This window comes from Ornithorhynchus anatinus, chromosome 3 (genome assembly GCF_004115215.2).
Source record: "Ornithorhynchus anatinus isolate Pmale09 chromosome 3, mOrnAna1.pri.v4, whole genome shotgun sequence".
In the NCBI taxonomy this organism is placed as follows: domain Eukaryota; kingdom Metazoa; phylum Chordata; class Mammalia; order Monotremata; family Ornithorhynchidae; genus Ornithorhynchus; species Ornithorhynchus anatinus.
In genome coordinates, this window is record NC_041730.1 from 84,863,071 (window position 1) to 84,885,210 (window position 22,140).

General features: G+C 40.9%; 1 protein-coding gene across 6 annotated transcripts in view; it reads left to right on the forward strand.

Annotated features, from left to right (window-relative positions):
• Positions 1-22,140, forward strand: part of MICU1 (mitochondrial calcium uptake 1) — a 229,136-nt gene that overhangs the window by 79,277 nt on the left and 127,719 nt on the right. For all 6 annotated transcript variants that reach the window (XM_029060404.2, XM_029060405.2, XM_029060406.2 and 3 more), the window contains exons 4-5: positions 2,745-2,907; positions 19,081-19,124. In XM_029060404.2, coding sequence (XP_028916237.1) covers positions 2,745-2,907; positions 19,081-19,124 — 207 coding nt within the window. The remainder of the gene's footprint in view (positions 1-2,744; positions 2,908-19,080; positions 19,125-22,140) is intronic.

The window sequence follows — 22,140 nt, forward strand, 5'->3', positions numbered from 1 at the left end:
AAACATTCCCAGATATCTCATTTTCTACCCTCCTGGGACCTAGGGGTATGGATGTGAATATGAATGGTCTGATGGAAGCCATTTCCATTATTACCTTGGTTGCCTCTGGGTGACTGTACCCTGATAGGGAAGTGATGGCCATTGCTGGTTGAAAGATGTTTATGGAATCCATTCTTAATCATAGCACTACTGATAGGTGATGAGCAAGCTTCTACAGAGATTTGATAGCTGTACTTTTGCCAAAATTCAGCTCAAGAAGGCTAAAGATGAGACTAGGATGAGATATCAAGATTTTGTCATGAGAGTACTTCTTCACATACAACTTCTGAGACCAATATATCCCCCGAGGCTGCTGCCTGGGGGTGCTAGTGCCTGACCCTGTATTTTTTATCATTGTTTTTATTATTATTATAGTATTTGTTAAGTGCTTATTATGTGTCAGATACTGTTTTAAGAGTTGGGATGGATACAAGCAAATCGGGTTGGACACAGTCCTTGTCCCACATGGGGCTCACAGTTTCAATCCCCATTCTATAAATGAGGTAACTGAGGCCCAAAGAAGTGAAGTGACTAGCTTAAGGCTACACAGCATAAAAGTGGCCGAGTTGGGATTAAAACCCATAACCTTCTGATTCCCAGGCCCATGCTCTATCTACTGGGCCATGCTGCTTCTCCATGCTGCAGTCTTGTCACCATCACCCCATTGTAGCCTTTCTGAAGGGGACTTCCCTAAAGCACCCCAGATTAGTGGTAGAGAGAGAGGGTAGGGTGAGACTGGGAGTTGAAAAATTACAAAACCATCTTTCAACTAGGTAATCAGACTAATGCCAATGCTTCTGTAGTGGATCCAGTGTTGTAGCTTGAAAATTAGCCCCTCTGCAGGACAAAACCCTCCCCACTGCTGCTTTGGCTCTTAACATGAAATGTGCCCCTTGCTACTTGAGAACAGAAATTGGGGAATAGAAAATGCCCCAGGAAAATTGCCTTCACATGTGTCCTGGGCCCAAGTGGGCTCGTATATTGTCAGTAGCGTCATCACTGATTTCAGAGACATTGCCAAAGGGAGCTGAGGATTTGTACAACTAGAGGGAATGGCCAAGTCTTCAGTATGTTTGCCACATATCACTAACTTTGATGGATCAGCTCTTGAAATCAAAAATCAACTTTCTTTGCAAGTTAGCCTCAGGGAGATTTCAGTCACGCATAGTTGCAAATTAACTGACCCTTTTCCCAAAGCACATCTGGTAGTGGAACTGAGTCTGTCACCAAACAGCTGGTGCTGGTGGAACAAAACATGTCCCTCTGGCACACACCACCAGTTTTATTGACAGTAGAGTTCATAGGAAATAGTAAACAGTTAATGAAATTTCCTTTAAAATCTGTCTGACATGACAGGCTTCAACTAGCATCAACAATTAACTGGTATAAGTCCATTAAATAAATTCTATACTATAGGCCTGTTATAGTCACCTTGAAAAAGCTGGTTCTCTCAGCCTCAATAATATAGATGTGGAATATACATCAAGAAACGGTGTTTTTGTGTATAAAAATACTTGAAAATTGCTCAAGGGCTTTGTTAGAGTGCATACATTCAACAGCACTCAAAAATATCAATTGATGGGGAGTCTTCATTAGACTTATGAAGACTTTGCCAAAATTAGTGCAACTCGTGGATTGGCTGCTACTGAAATATTTGCACAAGTCCTCACCATCTCCCCTCTAGGTAATCATAAGAAAGTAAACTGTTAATTTGTTCTGAAGTTAAAGGTGTTAGGAACCTGGCCTATTAATAATAATTTGTTAGGCACTTATTATGCGCTAAGCACTAAGTGCCAAACATGGGGGTAAATACAAGATAAGTCCCACAAGGGGCTCACATTCTAAGTAGGAGGAAGAACAGGTATTGAACCTCCATTTTGCAGATGAGGGAACTGAGGCACAGAGAAATTGAATAACTTGCCCGAGGTCACAGCAGGTAAATGGTGGAGCTGGGATTAGAACACAGGTCCTTGGACTCCAGTCTGTGCTCTTTTCACTTGGCCATGGTGCTCCAGATTTGTTGCTCCAGATGTATGTTAACTGAGTTTGTCTGGTATCTGATATTCATTTCAGAACTTCGTATTTCAGCCATTACTTTTACTGTAACTTGAGATATAATTTTATGCTAATAACCATAGTAAAATTCCAGATGTGGCTCAGTCCCATTGCCAAAGATTTTGAGAAGCATCATGGGGTAGTAGATAGAGCGCAGGCCTGGGAGTCAGAAAGACCTGGGTTCTAATCCTGTCTCCAAAACTTGACTGCTGTATGACCTTGGGCAAGTCACGCTTAATGTTTCTATGCTTTAGTTGCCTCATCTGTAAAATGGGAATTAAGACTGTGAGCGCCACATGGGTTATGGACTGAGTCCAACCTGATTAGCTTGTATCTACCCCAGGACTTCGTACAGTGCCTGGCACATAGTAAGCACTTCACATATGCCATTAAAAAAAACAAACCCAAACTGGGAACTCTTAGCACAGGAGTTATGTGAATACTGGCTCACCAAGTTTAGGAGTGCATTTTTGCTTTTGGGTAAATTAAGTAGAATTAACGGCCTCAATTTTTCAGTTCTTCTGAAAAGCCCAAGTGTTAATTTGAAAGCCATAAAGCAGTTGCAATAAATTATATAAGAAAACTCCGAGAGTATTTGAGAGAATGCGCTCGTGTCGGGCGGGCTAACGATTCTTCAACTTCATTTTCAGGTAATGGAGTATGAGAACCGGATTCGTGCTTATTCTACTCCAGACAAAATCTTCCGATACTTTGCTACTCTGAAAGTAATTAATGAGCACGGTGAATCAGAAGTGTTTATGACCCCGCAAGATTTTGTGAGATCTATAACTCCCAATGAAAAACAACCGGAACGTAAGTTATTGGTTACCCTAGATTAAATTAGCTGGTGTGCTGTTACAAAAAATGTTTTTCTCAATATTCAACATATGTAATAATCTTATCTAGCTCCTTCCACAAAGAACTTAAAAGGGCGTTGCACACATTTTAGCGAATTAGTCTCACCACACTTCTATGAAAAATAGGGACATTGACGGTAATAGTAATGGAAATTATTGACTGTGTATGAAGTGCAATGTATTATACTAAACAAATGGGAGAGTGCAACAGGAGCACAAGACATAGTGCCCACAAGGAGGTCACATTCCAATGGAGGAGCTGATATATTTATATATACAAAGAGTGGAACCTAAATAAATAGCTGTTAAATTGAAAACACATATAAGCAGTTAATCTATGATATTTATGAATGCTTACTGTGTGCAGGGCACTGTTCTAAGTGCTTGGGAGAGTACAGGTGCTTGGGAGAATACAGTACAAAAGAGTTGGTAGACGTGATCCCAGCCCACGAGAAACTTCCAATCTAGAGGGGGAGGGAGAAATTAAAATAAATTACAGATGGGGTGAGTATAACATTGTATTATATTATTCTGGGGTTCACGCCCAAAAGCATAGGTGATCCAAGGTCGAGGAAATGAGGTGTTGGTCAGGGAAGACCTCTCGGAGGGGATATGATTTTAGCAAGGCTCTGAAGGTGGGGAGAGTGGGGATCAGTTAGATAAGAAGGGGAAGAAGTTCCTGGCTAGAGAGAGGACATGGGCAAGGGTTTGCCAAGGAAACAGATTTGATCGAGGCACAGTGAGCAGGTTGACGCTAGAGGAGCAAAGTGTGGTTGTAGTAGGAAGTCAGCAAAGTAAGACAGGACAGGAAGGGTTGATGGAGTGCATTAAAGTCAGAGATGAGGCATTTCTGTTTGATGCAGGAATAGGTGGACAACTAATGGAGGTTTTTAATAAGTGGGGAGTGAGTTGTAGACTGCCAAATACTTGCTGTGTGACTTTGGGTAAGTCACTTAACTTCTTGGTGCCTCAGTTCTTCTGTTCTTCCTCCTACTTAGATCGTGAGCCCATGCAGGACATGGATTGTGTCCAACCTAATTAACCTTGTATGTGGACCAGATAAGGGAAAGACAGGAGGCAGGGAGGTCAGTGAGGAGGGTGATGCAGAAGTCTAGTCTATCCCTTTGATTTTAGGCAAAAGCAACATTATCCTTGGCAGATGAGAAGCTCTCCTTTGGTAACCCTTGTTACCTTTGCTGCTCCACTGTATTGTTGAGAAAAACCCATAGGAAGTTCTCCTGTATCTCCAAACTATCTTTTGTGTGGTAGTTTAATCCCGCTCCCTCTGCATGTTCACAGGAGAAATGAAGACTCTTTTTTTTCCCACTCCCTGCATGGTAAATCCATCATGAACTTGAAGACCTTAAATGCAGTCTAGGCATGTAGAAGTTCACTGACCACCTCCAGGTTACAGCATCACTGAATGATTTGGGAGATGTCCTAGGAAGAAAATAGAGTCATCTTGCTGGTTGATTTTTTTTTGAAAGGCCTGCCTGTTTCCACAGATGAGGGAAAAAGGTGACTTGCATGGCCAAATTAGCAGAGTGCCACCCAATGCCAGTGCCACACTCCCATTTCAAACACTAAGAATGTTTGGTTTGAAATTTGGTTCTGGAATTTCAATAGCTATTTTTCTGTGGTATTTGTAAAGAGCTTACTATGTGTTAAATACTATCCTAAGCACTGGGGTATAAGTTAATTAGATCGGCCATGGACTCCTGTCCTCTCCTCCCAGTCTAAGTAGGAGGGGGAAAAGATAGCTCCATTTTACAGTTGTGGAAACAGAGGAACAGAGAAGTTAAGTGATTTGCCCAAGGTCATGCAGCAAGCAGTTGGCAGAGCTGGGATTAGAACCCGGATCCTTCTGCCTCCCAGGCTCGTGCTCGTTCCACTAGGCTATGCTGATTTTCAATAGCCCTTTGCAGGTTCTTTGTATTTGCATCTTTAGATGTTGGGAGGAACAGTGGTTGAGTGGCAGCCAAAAGGACTCTGTCATTTAAACACATCTTTCGTAATGGGATTTTACTTTAGGCGCCCTGTGGAAACCCGTTGTCAAGCATTTATTGGTATTAATTGTAGTTCAGTGCTCATTTAACACAGTGTTCTGCACCGAGTGAGCGCTCGAAAACTACAACTGATGTGACTTAACAGGGAAACTAAGCCAAGACGGAGTTAGCATTTTCAGCCTTATGTCTTCCATAACATTAGGGTAGAATTGTTCACACTGTTGAAATTGAGACTCTGCATGCAGAAAATAATTACATTTCACTTGTCCACATCATTTTTTGGTGTTCGTCCATTGTTAGAAATGGTATTTTCCTTTGCTCTGTAGCAACAAGACTCTTTTATCATTACTTCCAGAGGCAGTTTTTTTTAGCCTTCTATGGAACACAATAATACCTAATGTATTTGCATCCCTCCAGGCTCACATCTCCCCCTGCCATCAGGACATCTCTATTTGGATGTCCTCCCCCTGCCTAAAACTCAACATCTCCAAGACAGAGCTCATTATCTTCCCTCCCAAACCCTGCCTTCTCTCTGACTTTCCCAGTACTGTGGACGGCACTACTATCCTTTCCGTCTCACAAGTCCAGAACCTTGGTGTCATCCTTGACTCCGCTCTCTCATTCACCGCACATACCCAGTCCGTCACCGAAGCCTGCCAGTCTCACCTTCACAACATTGCCAAGATCCGCCCTTTCTTCTCCATCCAAATCGCTGCCATGTTAGTACAGTCACTCATCCTATCTTGCCTGGATTACAGCATCAGCATCCTTTCTGACCTCCTAATCGCCTGTGTCTCCTCACTTTAGTCTATACTTCACTCTGCTGCCCGAGTTATCTTTCTTCAGAAATATTCTGGGCATGTCACCCCCGCGCCTCAAAAATCTCCAATGGTTGCCAATCAACCTCCTTATCAAGCAAAAATTCCTCACTATGTGCTTCAAAGCTCTCCATCCCCTTGCCCCCTCCTACCTCATCTCCCTTTTCTCCTTCTACAGCCCAGCCCGTACACTCCGCTCCTCTGGAGCTAACCTTCTCACTCTGCCTCGTTCTTGCCTGTACCACTGTTGACCCCTGGCCTATGTCTTAGTTCTGGCCTGGAATGCCCTCTCTTCTCAAATCTGCCAAACAATCATAGTTCCCCCCTTCAAAGCCCTACTGAAGGGTCACCTCCCAGACTAAGAGGCCTTCCCAGACTAAGCCCCCCTTTTCCTCAGCTCCCCCACCCCTCCCCATTACCCCGACTCGTTCCCTTTGCTCTCCCCACCCTCCCCACCCTACAGCACTTGTGTATATATGTACCTATTTATAATTTTTATTTTATATTAATGCCTTTTACTTTTGATGTTTATATGTCTGTCATTCTATGTATTTATATTGATACTTTTGATGCCTGTTCACTTGTTTTGCTGTCTGACTCCCCTCTTTTAGACCCTAAGCCCATTGTGGGCAGGGATTGTCTCTCTTTATAGCTGAATTGTACTTTCCAAGCACTTAGTACAGTGATCCCTCAGTAAGCACTCAACAAATACAATTGAATGAATAAATGAATTTTTAGACTTCGGGGGGAAAATTGGTAGATATGAGTTATAATGAATTTGAAGGGCTTTCCCCTCACTGTGCCAAACTGATAAACAGACTCAGTAACATTTTTGTGTGAAGAAGAGAGAATGCTTGAGAAATTGGGGCATGTCGCTGGGAAATCACGTTTGGTTTGTAAAATGGAGAAAGTCCTGTAATATCCTTTTTTAAATAAAAACACCCTTAAATCACTAATAGATAGATAAAATTGTATTATTTGCTGTTAATGAATGAGCCCACCCATCTTGGAGAATGCCAGTGTGACTTTGAAAATAAAAGTTGTCCTTAAGATCATAATGAGGTTATTTTGCTGAGAATTATGATTCCCACTGCACCCAGATGTTTTCCTACTGGAATAGTTTTCCTTGAAACCCAATTTTTTTTGTAAATATTAAGGAACTGGGAAATGAGTACATAGTCACTCAGTGTGAAGTGTTATGTACGCATGGTTTTAGTTTGCTATAAAGGTCGAGTCTTGAATAATTATGTATCATCATGGAATATATGCATATAGCATGGATCTAGTTTTATTTAATAGAGGAGCATCAGATAATTTAGTTTCATTTCACATGATAATTTTACAGTAATTCTGTATAGAAAGCAAAGTACTACTTCTGTACAAATTTTGTGGTCCAAAGAAAAATGAGATTAAAACATTTTTCACTGTTGAAATATGGTTGGATTCCAGGTAGCATAATGCAGTTTTAATTTGGAGTAGCATTTTTGAAATCAACCGTTAGACCAGGATGCCCAACAGATGTAAAGAATTTCATTTCAGAGGTAGAATCATGAAAATACAATAACAGAATAGGAGAAATTCACTCTGAGATTCAGGCCAGATTAAGACTGAAATAAATCTGTCAGCAGAAGGAGATTCCATAGCCTGGAGACCAACCCCCATTGCCTTCTTCAGAATACATGAGTATTCTGGCTAACTCTGGTGTATTGTACTCTCCCAAGGGCTTAGTACAACATTCTGCACATAGTAAGCGCTCAAAAATAGCAGTGATTGATTGACTGATATGTCAGGGCTTATTTCTTAGTCGGGTGGTGGTTGTAGTAGAGATGAGTATTGTATCTGGGCGATATTGGTGTTTCCCCAAAGGGCAGTATCCCTGCGGCAGATACCCTTTTGTCCAGTGACTAAAGAGGTCCTGTCAGAATTGATGCAGTCTGGCAGTGGATGGAGAATAATCAGGTGAACAGAGGGATGTGCTACAAAATGGCTGCACTGTGTAATAGGTAGGTTGAGGTAAGCAATTCTAAGGGAGCTGGAAGAGCGATATAGGAGGATCTGGCTGAGAAGCTTTCATTAATATGTGCCTCAGTTATTCAGTATTGCACATATATTAATTGTGTATATCTAAATGTTTGTATGCATATATTACATTTAATAAACATATAGTTGACACATAATATATGGTATATGTGAGGGGGAGAGAAGGAACTTGATTCTTAAATTTCATGTTTTCTTAAAATCCTTTGACTAGATTTGTACTTGGTTGAGTTTTTAGAGGGAAATGGGGCTGATGAGTGAAGCTATTTAAACCCCCATCCCTCCCCATATAATCCAGTTCAGCAATTAGAGAAGCAGCGTGGCTTTGTGGATAGAGTATGGGCCTGGGAGTCAGAAGGTCATAGGTTCTAATCCTGGCTCTTCCACATATCTGCTGGGTGACCTTGGGTAAATCACTTCACTCCTCTGGACCTCAGTTACTTCATCTGTAAAATGGGGATTAAGACTGTGAACCCTTTATGGGACAGAGACTGTGTCCAACATGACTCACTTGAATTCACCCAAGCGCTTAGAACAGTGCTTGACACATAGTAAGCACTTAACAAGTACCATAATAATAATAACTATATCAATAGAAAAAGAAGCCAACCAGATGAAAAATATTTTGAAATTGTCCAGGATATCATAGGATGCTAGCAGGCGTATGTAGTATTCTACCTTGGTCCAGTATCATTAGCCCTCATGATTTTCATAGCTTTTGTGTACCGTTCCAGTGACTTTTTTTAACCCCTCAACAAAAAGGGATTCGGAATGATTTCCCTGACGTTATTGGAAATTAAGACTTAGCGTGGACTGTCTGCAGAGAAGCAATATTATTTTAATTTAACATTTAACAAGGGCCAAATATGCATACTGCATGATGTTCTTGGAAAAGGATGCAGAAAATAAGATGAGACCATATCACCCTGACCTTGGGCATCGGCTCAAAAAGCTTTAAGCAAGACCTGACATTAGGCTCAAGGTTCCTATGTGATTAAAGGGCTTTTCACCTACCCTTAAAGCTGAAACCTCCCCACATTTGCATTTCTTGGAGGACAGCAAGACTAGGTCCCCTTCAGTGGTTTCTCTGTCCCAAAACTCCCGTTTTGATCAGTTATCCTTTTCAGACGCTAAATATTGTTGAAGACTGAAGGGGCTCAGAGTAAAGTGGGTGAGGAAAGGTAGGTAGGAAGAGATTCTCTTGGGGCCATTTTCAGTTTGATACCATTCTTCAGCATCCAGATCACTTGAAGAGTTAATTAAGGTATTTATCAAGTGCTAATGACCTGGCCACTTTATTGATAAAATAGAAACCATGAGGCATGATCTCCCTGTCTTGTGCTCCTCCCCAGTCTCTCCCTCCTCTCGCCCCCTCTTCTATCTTTCCCAACAGTATCTTAAGGGGAGATCTGCTTCCTCTCAAAATCTAACCCCTCCACCTGTGCCTCCGATCCCTTCCCTTCGCACCTTATCAAAACACTTGCTCCCTCTCTTCTTTCCTCCCTGACCACTATCTTCAACCATTCACTTGACAATGGCTTCTTCCCCACTGTTTTCAAACTATGCTTATGTATTCCATATCTTAAAAACACTATCCCTTGACCTCTGCAGTAATTACTCCATCTCTCTCCTACCAATCCTCTTCAAACTCTTTGAGAGAGTTTTCAATACCTGCTGACTCCAATTCTTTCCTTAATTCCCTCCAGTCTTGCTTTTGCTCCCTTCTCTCCATGGAAACTGCTCCCTCTAAGGGCATCAGTGACCTTATTCTTGCCAAGTCTGACAGCTTCTATTCCATCCTAATCCTCAAATTCTCAGCTACTTTTGACATTTTTGATTATCCCCTTCCCCTTAAAACTTTATCTATCCTTGGTTTAACTGACACTGTCCTCTCCTACTTCTCCTCCTCTCTCCCTCACTGTTTCTTCTCAGTTTCTATCACAGGCTCCTCTCCTGTCTTTCATTTTCTGTGAGAGGACCCCAAGGTGCAGTTCTGGGTTCCCTTCTATTCTCCATCTACACCCACTTCCTTGGAAAACTGACTCACTACCACAACTACCATCTCAGTGCAGATGACTTACTTTCAAATCTACCTCTTCAGCCCCGACCTCTCTCCATCTCGGCAGTCTCGCATTTCCTTGGCCTTCAGTACATCTCTACCTGGATGTCCCACTGACACCTCAAACCAAACATGTCCAGAACAGAACTTCTCATCTTCCAACCCTAACACAGTCATCCCCGTGGCTTTCCCATCACAGTAGACATCACCACTAACCTCCCCATCTCACAAGCCCTTAACCTTGCCATTATCTTCCACTCATCTTTCTCACTATCCATCACCAAATCCTGTTGGTTCTACCTTTACAACATCACTAAAATTTACCCTTTCCTCATCATCCAAAGTACTACTACAAGTATCCAAGCATTTAGTATACCCCACCTTGTCCACTGCATTGGCCTCCTCGCCGACCACCCTAACTCCTGTTTCTCTCCACTCTAGTTCATAGTTCATTCTGCTGACTGGATCATTTTTCTTAAACTCTGGAGACCTCATCTCCCTACTCACGGACCTCCTGTGGTTGCTCATCCGCCTTCGCATTAAACAGAAACTTCTTATCATTGCTTTAAAGCATTCCATCAACTCACCCCATACTACCTTAGCTTGCTGATTTCTTACTTCAGTTCGGTCTGCACATCTCACTCCTCTAACACCAACTTATTCATTGTACCTTAGTCTCATCTGTCTTGTTGATGACCCCTTCTCCACATTCTCCCTCTGGCCCAGAGCTCCCACTCTTCATATCTCAGCGTGGCTCAGTGGAAAGAGTGTGGGCTTTGGAGTCAGAGGTCATGAGTTCGAATCCCTGCTCTGCCACTTGTCAGCTGTGTGACTGTGGGCAAGTCACTTCACTTTTCTGTGCCTGAGTTCCCTCATCTGTAAAATGGGGATTAAGACTGTGAGCCCCACGTGGGACAACCTGATTCCCCTGTGTCTACCCCAGCTCTTAGAACAGTGCTCGGCACATAGTAAGCACTTAACAAATACCAACATTATTATATCTGACAGACCACCACTCTCCTTACTTTCAAAGCCTTATTAAAACCACATTTCCTCCAAGAGGCCTTCCCCAATTAAGCCCTCTTTTTCCCTACTCCCTATCCCTTCTACTTCATACATGCATTTGGATCTGTGCCCTTTAAGCATCCGATAGTCACCCCACCCTCTGCCCCGCAGTACGAAAGTACGTATCTGTATTTTATTTATTTATGTTAATGTCTGTTTCTTCAAGACTGTAAGCTCCTGGAGGGCAGGGAACATGTCCATCAAGAGTGTTGTATTGTGCTCTCCTAAGCACTTAAAGCAGTCCTCGGCACACAGTAAGAGCTCTGTAAAAACCAGTGCTTGATTGATTAATTGCTAAGCCTGGAATAGATACAGGATGACCAGATTTGATGTAGAACCTGTCAAAAGAAGAGACAAGATTGTTAAGTACAGCGACGGTTTATTGATTTTGGAAGCTTCAAGACCTTATTGAGGGTCTGCAGTGTCTACTGCAAGGGGCAAAATCCCAAGCTTTCAAACCAGTATTTTGATTTTACTAGAATGCTCAAGACCACTCTCTTTAGTGGAAGTAAATCAAGCAGCATAAAAAACAGTTGCACTTGCTGATAATAAAAATTTGGCTAGACACAGTGAACTTACCTCAGAGCATAGCGATGCAACTCTGAGGGACTTTTCACTCAACTTGCTGGCATGTCCTCTCAAGGCAGTAACGTGCCTGTGTTGAAGCGGAAAATCTGTGAAAAGGAATATGTGTAACTGACTCCATTTTTGTTAGTGGACTCCCATTCCTTTTTTGGGTGGCCTAAAGGTTCTTAAGCTTTCTTCTTGGTCCCGCTCATGAAGCAGGTCTGGGAACTTTGCTGTTGGATAATATGAGGCAAATATGAATAGTTACTTGTAATGTATTTTGGATTGTTCTCTTAGCCTTTTCATACTTTGGTATTTATTAGTGTATCGTATAAGCCTCTCTCCTCAACTTCGGATCTCTTCGAGAGTGCTTTGCTTGTAAATGGAAGAAAAGCTCCATTTTAGAGCATTGTAAAACCTGTATAAAAAGTAAAAGAAAGCAGTGGGCTCATAGTGTGGTCCTGAGGCTACTTAGGACCACCTGCTTGCAATTGTATATTTTATTTTGGAATTCTTTGTCGGCATTTCTTTCTTCCCTCTAAATAGCTTTTAGAAATTCTTCTTGAATGCTCTTCTTTCATCTCTTTTGGAGAATAGGTGCTCTAGCCAGTTATTTGTGGCACAGCAAGAAAATGGTCCTTCTTTTCTAACACGCTCGTTACTTTATATTCCCGCAACTACTCAGCCATAGCCCACCTGCTGGTTGTTTTATGGACCAGAGCAGCATATGGTTAGCAGACATGTGCTCATGGGAGTGTTAATTCCCTGCTGCCTTCTAAGTTACCTGCTAACCACTGCTTCAGAAGAATTTTTATTTTAACATTTTTTAGTTTGGGTTTCTGTTGAAATAGCTCACCATGAGATGTGCTGCTGAGACAGATATTTGTGTAATCTATCCAGTGTGGAAACTGCTTTGATCTCTTTTGACAGTTCTCTGAAATGAATGCTGCATTTATTCTCTCGGTCTGATGCTCAGCAGGTGTGGTGATATGATTACTGCTTTCTTTCTTTGAAAGGTAGTACATTAGTTAGTATGAAGTTAACATTGCTCGTATGTGTTATATCGCTCATTTTTGACTTGAAGAATCACTGGTGTTTCATATGATACTGATATTTGCCATGACATCTCTTGGATGGTAAAGTGATTTGTATCTTTTTTATGGTGTTTAAGTGCCTTCTATGAATCAGTCTTTGTATTGAGAGCTGGGGTAGCTGCAAGATAATCAGGTTGGACACAGTCCATGTTCCTTATGGGGCTCAGAGCTATAATCCCCATTTTACAGGTGAGCTAACTGAGGCACACAGAACTTAAGTGACTTGCCCAAGGTCACACAGCAGACAAATGGCGGAGCCAGGATTAAAACCTGGATCCTCAGACCCTGAGGCCCACGTTCTTTCCACTAGATCACACTGCCATCTGAAGTCACTGGGGCAAATTCCCATCCTTTATGTGAACACTTGACATAATAATAATAATAATCATGGTATTTGTTAAGCGCTTACAATGTGCCAAGCACTGTTCTGAGTGCTGGGGTAAATGCAAGGTAATCAGGTTGTCCCACATGGAGCTCACAGTCTTAATCCCCATTTTATAGATGAGGGAAGAGAGGCGCAGAGAAGCTAAGTGACTTGCCCAAGGTCACACACAGTGGCGGAGCTGGGATTAGAAGGTGGCTAGGCCAGGTAGACTGCAATATTCAGGGCTCACGCAAGGAGCTGGGCAATCATAGACAAGCTTTTATTTCCTGGCCCAAGGAAGAAGAACGTGGGTCATGAGTGGAATTCTCTGCCATTCCAAAGGTTCTGCTCCTTGAACTGTTATCACTTCAGGTGGAATCCAAGAGCTATTAGTTCCCAAATCTCCATCTGGGGAAGGGGTGGTTTAAGAAGTAAAACTATGGTAACAGCAGATAGTTCTACTGTTTAAACATGCCCTCCTCACCCACAAAGTGTGGGCTGTGAACTGGGACTAATAATAATTATAATAATTGAGGCATTGTATCAAATGATTTGTCATATTAAGCCCTTTATTGAGGACTGGGGTATATTCCAGATAATCAAATCAGTCCCTGTCCCACAAGGGGCTCAAAATAGGAGGGAAAGCAGGTGTACAGTCCCCATTTAAGAGATGAAGAAACTGAGGTGCAGTGAAGTTAAATGACTTGCCCAAGGTCAGGCAGCAGGCAAATAGTAGAGCTGTGATGATTAGAACCCAGGGCCTCTGACTCCCCGGCCCCTGCTTTTTCCACTAGGCCCAGTACTACCTTCAGGCTCACAGGGTCAGCAATGGGGTAGGGAGTCTGGACTAGGGGATAGACTTGAATTGACTGGAATGGAGGAGCAGCGTGGTCTAGTGGATAAGAGCATGGGTGTGGGAATCAGAAGGACCTGGGTTCAAATCCCAGCTCTGCCACATGTCTGCTGTGTGACCTTGGGCAAATCACTTAACTTCTCTGTGTCTCTGTTACCTTATCTGCAAAATGGGGATTAAGACCCTGAGCCCCATGTGGGACAGGGACTGTGTCCAACTCGATTTGCTTGTATACACCCCAGTGCTTAGAACAATGCTTGGCACATAGTAAGCACTTAACAAATGCTCCAGTTTACTATTATTATTATTATTACTGGGCTCCAAAAGCAAAAGTATTGCCCACAGCACAATCCTTGCTCAAGTTCTTTTGCCTAACATTTGGTTTGCACCATGTGGAATTGGGCCAAAAATGAAATTCCTTTAAAATGCTTCATATCTCTTACAGACAGGTCATTGTGTGATCTTATGCACATTTCTTCACTTCCTGTTTCCTGGGCTTCGGTTTCTGCACAAAGTAGGGACAATATTTGCTGCATACGGATCTCAGAAATGGCAGCATGACCTACTGCAGAGAGTACGGGGCTAAGAGTGAGAAGATCTGGATTTGCATCCCAACTCCCCCCCTTTCCTTCAGCTTGGCCTTGGACAAATTACTTAATCTGTCTGTGCCTCAGTTCAGTTTTCCTCATTTGTAAAGTGGGGAAAAGATTGAGGGACAGGACTTGTGTCAGATATCATAAACTGTGTCTACCCTGGCACTTAGGACATAGCTTAATAAGTGCTATTATCATTATTACTATCATAATGAAACATCACAAATGGTTTCTGAACTTCTTAAAAAGCTATTTCATAGCAGTATGGAAGTTTCATATTAAAACTGTTACAAATTAATAACCTTCCATATATTGTCATTCTGTGGGCACTTGCAAAAATATTCACAGGTGATGAATTTAAGTAAATCCAAGATTTCTCTAGGTTTTTGGGAATAGAGACATTTGTGAAATTTCTCTAATGGCATTTTTTAACAATTTTCTGCTTTTATATTTGAACTTCTGCTGCTAAGCATAGCCTCTCTGTCTGCATCTTTTTTCTTCAGTGATAAAAAGTAATAAAACCAAACTGAAGTCAGTTTGATTTTTATATAAATTCCCAGAAACTCTCCAGATAGGTACAACCCCTGGAAATTCTAATAGTCTTTCTAATCACCATGCTACTACTACTACCATGTCATACTTTAAATAAGTCAATTGCTTAAGACAAAATAAAGAGAATTGTCAAGTTGGGGGTAAGTTCCTGTGACCAGTCTTCGAGGTACAACTAGTGCAGGTATAACAGATGAATTAGAAATTGAAATGGACAATTCTGAAATCCTTTAGAGGAAATCAGTTTTAACAGTGCAGTAGTTGTTTCTGTAAATACTCACATTTTCATTCCCCCTATGTTTATCTTATTTCTGAGCCAGAGACAGGTTAACTTCCCCATTTTGCCCCAGCCCAGAGTTTTGAGATTTATGCCTTTATAACATTGATTGCTAGGAGCCCTAAATGGGTAGTTGTAATGAATCGCAAAGAGCTGTTGACTTTTAAAGGAAACATAAATGTCTGAACTTGTTAAGCAGGTATACAGGAAGAGCTCTCTGGCTTTATTTGGTGATACTGAAATTTGAAAAGCCCAGTGGCTTAGAGGAAAGGACATGGAATTAGGAGACCTGAGCTGTAATCCCATCTTTCCATTGCCCTGCTCTATGACCTTGGGCTTGTCACCCAACTGATGAGTTTCCTCATGGATAAAACAGGGATGTTACCTGCTCACCCTAACTCTTAGATTGTGTGTTGCATATGGACAGAGACTGTGTCTGACCTGGTTATCTGTATCCACGCCTCCAGTGCTTAGCTTAGTGCTTGACACATAGTGAGTGCTTATCTTTATTGTCCTTATTATTGTTCTTATTGTTCATAATAGTAATTGAAGCTCGTTATGGGCAGAAACTTGTCTATCATCTCTGTTTTATTGTACTCTCCCAAGCACTTAGTACAGTGCTCTGCACACAGTTAAGCTTTCAATAAATTTGATTAAAATATTGGTTAAGCACTTGTTCTGTGCCAAACACTTTACTAAGTGCTCCCCCACTTGTCAGCTGTGTGACCTTGGTCAAGTCACTTCACTTCTCTGTGCCTCAGTTCCCTCATCTGTAAAATGGGGATGAAGACTGTGAGCCCCACATGGGACCACCTGATCACCCTGTATCTACCCCAGCGCTTAGAACAGTGCTTAGCACATAGTAAGCACTTAACAAATACCAACATTTATTTAATTTTATTTATTTATAAAATAATCCAATCAGGCACAGTTCCTGTCTCATATGGGACTCAAAGTCTATGGGGGAGGGAGAACTAGTATTTCATCCCCATTTTGCAGGTGAGGAAACTGAGGCCCAGAGTAGAGTAATTGCATAACTTTACCAAGCTCACAGCAGGCAAGTGGTAGAGGTAGGACTAGAACCCAGGTCCTGTGATTCCCAGGGCCATGCTTTTTCCACTAGGCTCTGCAACTCATCATACTGAGTGCTTATTAAATAGCAGTGCATTAAAAAAAAGACATTGCTAAAACTCTGACCAAATTTCAGTTGAATTGGGAGAATACATCTATTTACTGATTTGGGTGTTTGTTTATTTTATGGTTAAGTGCTTACGATAGGTCAAACACTGTTCTAAGCACTGGGGTATGTACAAGTTAATTATGTTGGAACCAATCCTGTTCCACCTGGAGTCGCACGGTTTTAACTCAGAGGGAGAACAGGTATTGAATCCTCGTTTGATTAATTTCCACAGTTGAGGAAACTGAGGCACAGAGAAGTTAAATAACTTGAAGAAGGTTGCACAGCAAGCAATTGGCAGACTCTCCTCTGACTCTCAAGCCCATGCTCTTTCCATTAGGCCACACTCCTTCTGGTGGCTCTGGGTGGTTCCTGTTGTCTTCCTAGTCAACCCATTTATTTAGTACTAGATTTGCTTGGAGCCAATTGGCTTTATTTGGGAAAAAAAGGTGGTCTTAATAGATGTTTGGGTTCCTGAATGGAGCATAATTTATCAACCTAAAAAAAATCGGAAGTAATTTATTTGGTTTGCCTGCTTAGTTTTGAAAATGTTCCCTCTTTGCCCTATTCTTATTGTGCAAGCTAAATATTGGATTGATAAGCTTTGCTAAATGTTTCATTCAGTTTTTTTGAGAAGTCTAAGTTTTTGTGAGTTTTGCTCTTAAATAGCTTTTTAAAACTTGTCTGGTGTAAATCAGAGCAATCTCTGTAAGAACCAGAATCTATAATAGCTACTAATATGCATTTTATCAAGCACCAACAATATGGGTGGTAAAGGAACAGTCAAATTCTGCTTTGACTTAGGGAGATGAATAAGGAATTCAATAAGGAATGTAAACATATGGGAACATTGGTACTTTACCTTTTCCTCTTTCATTTTTGACAGATTCCCATTCTCCCTACCTTCAAAGCCTTATTAAAATCACATCTCCTCCAAAAGACTTTCCCCAATTAATCCATCTTTTCCCCTACTCCCTCTTCTTTGTAAATCACCTGTGCACTTGGCTCTGTACTCTTTAATCACTTGATATTCATGCCATGCTCAACCTCACAGCACGTGTGTACTTACCTGCAATTTATTTTATTGTCTGTCTCCCCATCGAGTGTGTGAACTCCCTGTAGGCAGGGAACATGTCTATCAACTCTATTGTATCATACTCATCCAAGCGCTTAGTACAGTGTTTTGCTTGCAGTAAACACTCAATATATACCAGGATTGATATTTGGGGAAGAGTTCAAGTGTGAAAAGCACATCTGGTTTCTAAAAGTATTCCTTTAAAAGTCACTACAAGCTTCTGCTTCATTAGAGAAGCAGCATGTTCTAATAGGAAAAGCACGGGCCTGGGAGTTAGAGTTGGGACAGGGTCAGAAGCCCAGATTAATTTAGAAAACAGGTGAATCCCTCTCTTGAGGAACAGTGAGGGAAAGATGGAGCAATTTCAGAAGTTTCTGCCTGATGAATCCTAACGTGGCTCAGTGGAAAGAGCACGGGCTTTGGAGTCAGGGCTCATGAGTTCGAATCCCAGCTCTGCCACTTGTCGGCTGTGTGACTGTGGGCAAGTCACTTAACTTCTCTGTGCCTCAGTTCCCTCATCTGTAAAATGGGGATTAAGACTGTGAGCCCCACGTGGGACAACCTGATTCCCCTATGTCTACCCCAGCGCTTAGAACAGTGCTCGGCACATAGTAAGCGCTTAACAAATACCAACATTATTATACCAACATAATAGTTGGTAATATTTTTCTAACAGGTTACATCAGCCCTTCAGATAAATTTTAATAAAATATTTGGGTGTACCTAAATTATCAACAGCTCTCCAGATCTGGGACATGGACAGTGCCTGACCTGATTATGTTGTAACTAACCCAGTGCTTAATACAGTGCCTGGCACATAGTAAGTGCTTAACACATACATTTTAAAAAAATTGGCCCTTACCCCCCTAAAAATTGCCCCCTCCATACTTTCTCCCCAAACCACAAATTTGCCTCTTCCTGTTCCTCATTCCCACCTTCTGTACAGTAGAGCAATATCCTACAATACCCATCTTCCCTTCTACTTAATCTGTGAGTCTCATGTGGGACCCAGATTGTGTCAGACCTGATTAACTTGTACCTACCCCAGTACTTAGAACAGTGTGTGACATGTAGTAAGTGCTTAACAAATGCCATCATTCTTCTTCTTATTTTTCTTACTATTATTACTGTCATATCTCATGGTCAGGAAAACACTAGCTTCTGCATGTGGAAAATGCATTCAGGTTCCCCACAGATACCTATCATATAAACCAAACAGTAGTGTAGAGAGAAAAAGTGGAATTATTAAAAAAAATTTAGACCTGCTTCCTAATATTCTTTGAACTTGGACTGAATTTTTTGTTTTGGTCTCCATCATATGAGTGCAGGCTACTTAAATAACTAAGTAGTAAGAGTGGAATAAACTGGTATTTCTCCACTTAATGCACTTGTTGTGGTCAGGGAATGTGTCTGTTTATCATTATGTTGTACTCGCCCAAGTGCTTAGTACAGTGCTTGGCATACAGTAAGTGCTCAATAAATGCAATTGAATGAATGAATAATGCAAGTTTGTGAATGTCTTCATTGCTGTAAGCTAGGTCATATGAATGTGTGAATTGTATTCAGAGCCTGAATTTGTCTCCCCTCTTCCACAGACTTGGGACTGGATCAGTACATAGTGAAGCGCTTCGATGGAAAGGTGAGAGAATTATAACTTTGGGGTTCATGTACCACTGTTGGTTTTAAAAACTCCCTAATTGTATTTTCATTAAAACTGCATGGAAAAGGAAGGGACATGAGATGAATACTTTGTACACAGAATATTAAAAAGCCTATTTTATTTTAGCATCAGGAGCCAAATGGCTATCCTTGCAAGAAGACTCAAGAGAGGAATAGTGCCTCACTGTTAGTAATATCAAAATGTGCTTGAAGTGATCAAGTAGACACAGTAGACATATCTGAATGAACATAAGAAATGTCTGTTTTTTGACTCATATTTCTTGAGGGATCATTTAATATTTTTATCCGTGCTAACCCAAAAGTCCAGATAGGAGCTATGGTGATAGTTGCCATGAAAATACTCCCTGTCTTTCCTTTAAAGTAATACCACTCAATAAGACATTGCAAAAGCCTGTTTCAAATGTCGAGAGTTCTAATCACCATCAGTCCACCTTCAAAAATCTCATCAATTCATTTTTGCAAATTTAAAGTTAAGCCTCACCCTGGCCCCTCTCTTCTTAAAGCTTTTGTTGATGTTAACACAGAGGGGGAAAGAAGAGGAGAAGAAGGGCAAGGAAGTGAAGAAAAAAGGCAATTGCAGGGAAAGCAGGGATGTTTGACACATGTAGTAAATACTTAACAAATACCATTAAGAATAAGGATGAGATGGAGCCAGGAGCAGAATGCAGAAAGGAGAGAGAGAGCAAGAAAAAGCAACATTTGACAGGGATGCAGAGTGGTGGGGATGGGGTTAAAAAATGGGCTAGAAAGGTTAGAAGGCTGAGTTGGTGGAATTAAGGATTGATCCCAAATCCAAATGAAGAGATACTGTAGAAGAAACAGCCAAGGGGGCGAGAGCTGGTTCAGCGGCAGCCAGTTCACATCAAGGAGATGGGAAAAATTCTGTAGAGTTGCTCATATCTCTTTGTTTTGAAGTGCTTGATGACTCCATTACTGAGTACTTAGGCACCTGTGCTTTTTTGAGATCCTAGAGAAACTTCATATTTTCCAAATTTCTGTAAAATCAACTATCCTGACTAGTGCCATTTAAAACACTGTGCCAAACACAGGCTCCACATGCAGTGAGAGTGTTCAGTTTTTGAAGGTGAAAGATTTAAGGTGGCTTTTGTAGACCGAAGTTATGTCAAGCATAAAGATTTTGAAAATTTCTCTTCAACTATGGTCTTAATTGCCACTTGAGAAATGCAAAACCTTTCATTTTAAAACTCATGTTTTTAGATCTAATAATGAAGAGTGCAACATCTTCTGTACATATAATCAACTTAAGAATTTTCCTTTAGCACTGCAAGAGGACCCTCACCTGACAATTTTGTTGTTATGGAAACTGGTTAGCATAAATTAAGGAAGAAAAAATTTCCATTACAGCTATGGATATTCACTCATTTCTGTTTTCCTTTAATGATTAAAGCTGCTTTAAAAAATGATTTTCTATCTTGCTTAACAATTATTTCCAGGTGCATGAATTCCAAGACCACTGGTTGGAGAAAATAAATTTTTTGCAGCAGAAATTATAAGGCCTGTAATAAATAGACTATCTGAAAAATTAATTTGAAAAATACATTTGGAGCCCTTTGGAGGAATGAGCTTTAGGGTCTGTTTGCTTTTTTTTTAAAAAAAAAAAATTGCACTATCTTGCATGAAGGTGATGGAAGCTTTAGGGGCTGGGTACTCTCCTTTCCAATCAATGTAATATTGTCATGCTAGTCAACCAAAATTCTAACAGGACACTCTCAGTTGTCCCAGATCCACCACTTGTCAGCTATGTGACCCTATGCAAGTCACTTAACTTCTCTGTGTCTGTTACCTCATCTGTAAAATGGGAATTAAGACTGTAAACCCCAAGTGGGATATGGAATGTGTCCAACCAGATTAACTTGGATCTACCTCAGCACTTAGTGCAGTGCCTGGCACATAATAAGGGTTAAATTAATACCATTTTAAAAAGTGTCAAAAGGCTATATAGAGAAATTGGGAGCAGTGGTGCAGATAATACAAAATAGTGGATAATTTATTCAATCTATCACCTAAAGTATTAAATGTGGCCAGAAACTGAATGTCAGCCACATAGTGCTACTTTTTAGACTGTCAACATGATTCCCAGGTATTTTAACATAAAGATAAAGTTGTATCAGCAAGTCAGAAAGGGGCCCTTGCATTTTACAATTTACTAGCAAAACATATTGTCAACGTTTTCGGTCCAGCTACTGCCACCAAATTTTGAAAAGGATGGAAAAAACTGTGTGGGGGTGATCCAGAGGAGAGCAATAAAAGTGATTTTGAAGATGGAAAATGGCTCCTCAGAGGAGAGGTGAAAGGAATTAGTGGTTTGTATTTAAATGAGAAACTAAGGCTGTCATATTTTGAATAGCATTCTTTGATCCAGAGTATTTTAAGAACCTTATCTTCCCCACCTACTGTCACAGCCAAGCATTTCATTGTCCCCCTTTTGTGCAAGGTGACATGCAAAGTAAAGCACAGTTCTTGCCATATCACAATTTCTAATATGATCAACAACACTGGTACAAACATATGAAAGAATATATCAACACCTCAATTTGTGAGCTAAAGGAAACACGTAAATCCATCTGCTAGTGGAACCAGCCTAGGACTTATGCCTTGGGAGTGCTAGCACAAAATATCAGGTTTTGGTTTTTAATTAAATCAGTGTCTTGTAGATTAAAATCTTTCTTTTAATGCTCATGTGCTATTTTTTGTTCTCCTTATCCATTCAGTCTTGCAAATATGATTCTTATTCATACTAGCAAGGAAATCATCTTGAAAAATTTGACTTAAGGGTATCTAACTCAATTTTTCTTTTAACTAAACCATAGCTGTTTTCATAACTCTTTTCATCCTTTGGGGTAGATGCATTTGGGGAAAAACTGCTAAGGGAGTCAATGCTAAAATGAGTCCTGATCCTTATAGTTTTCAGATGGTTTTCTTTCACTGTATGATTTGACGTCTCATGTTTTCCT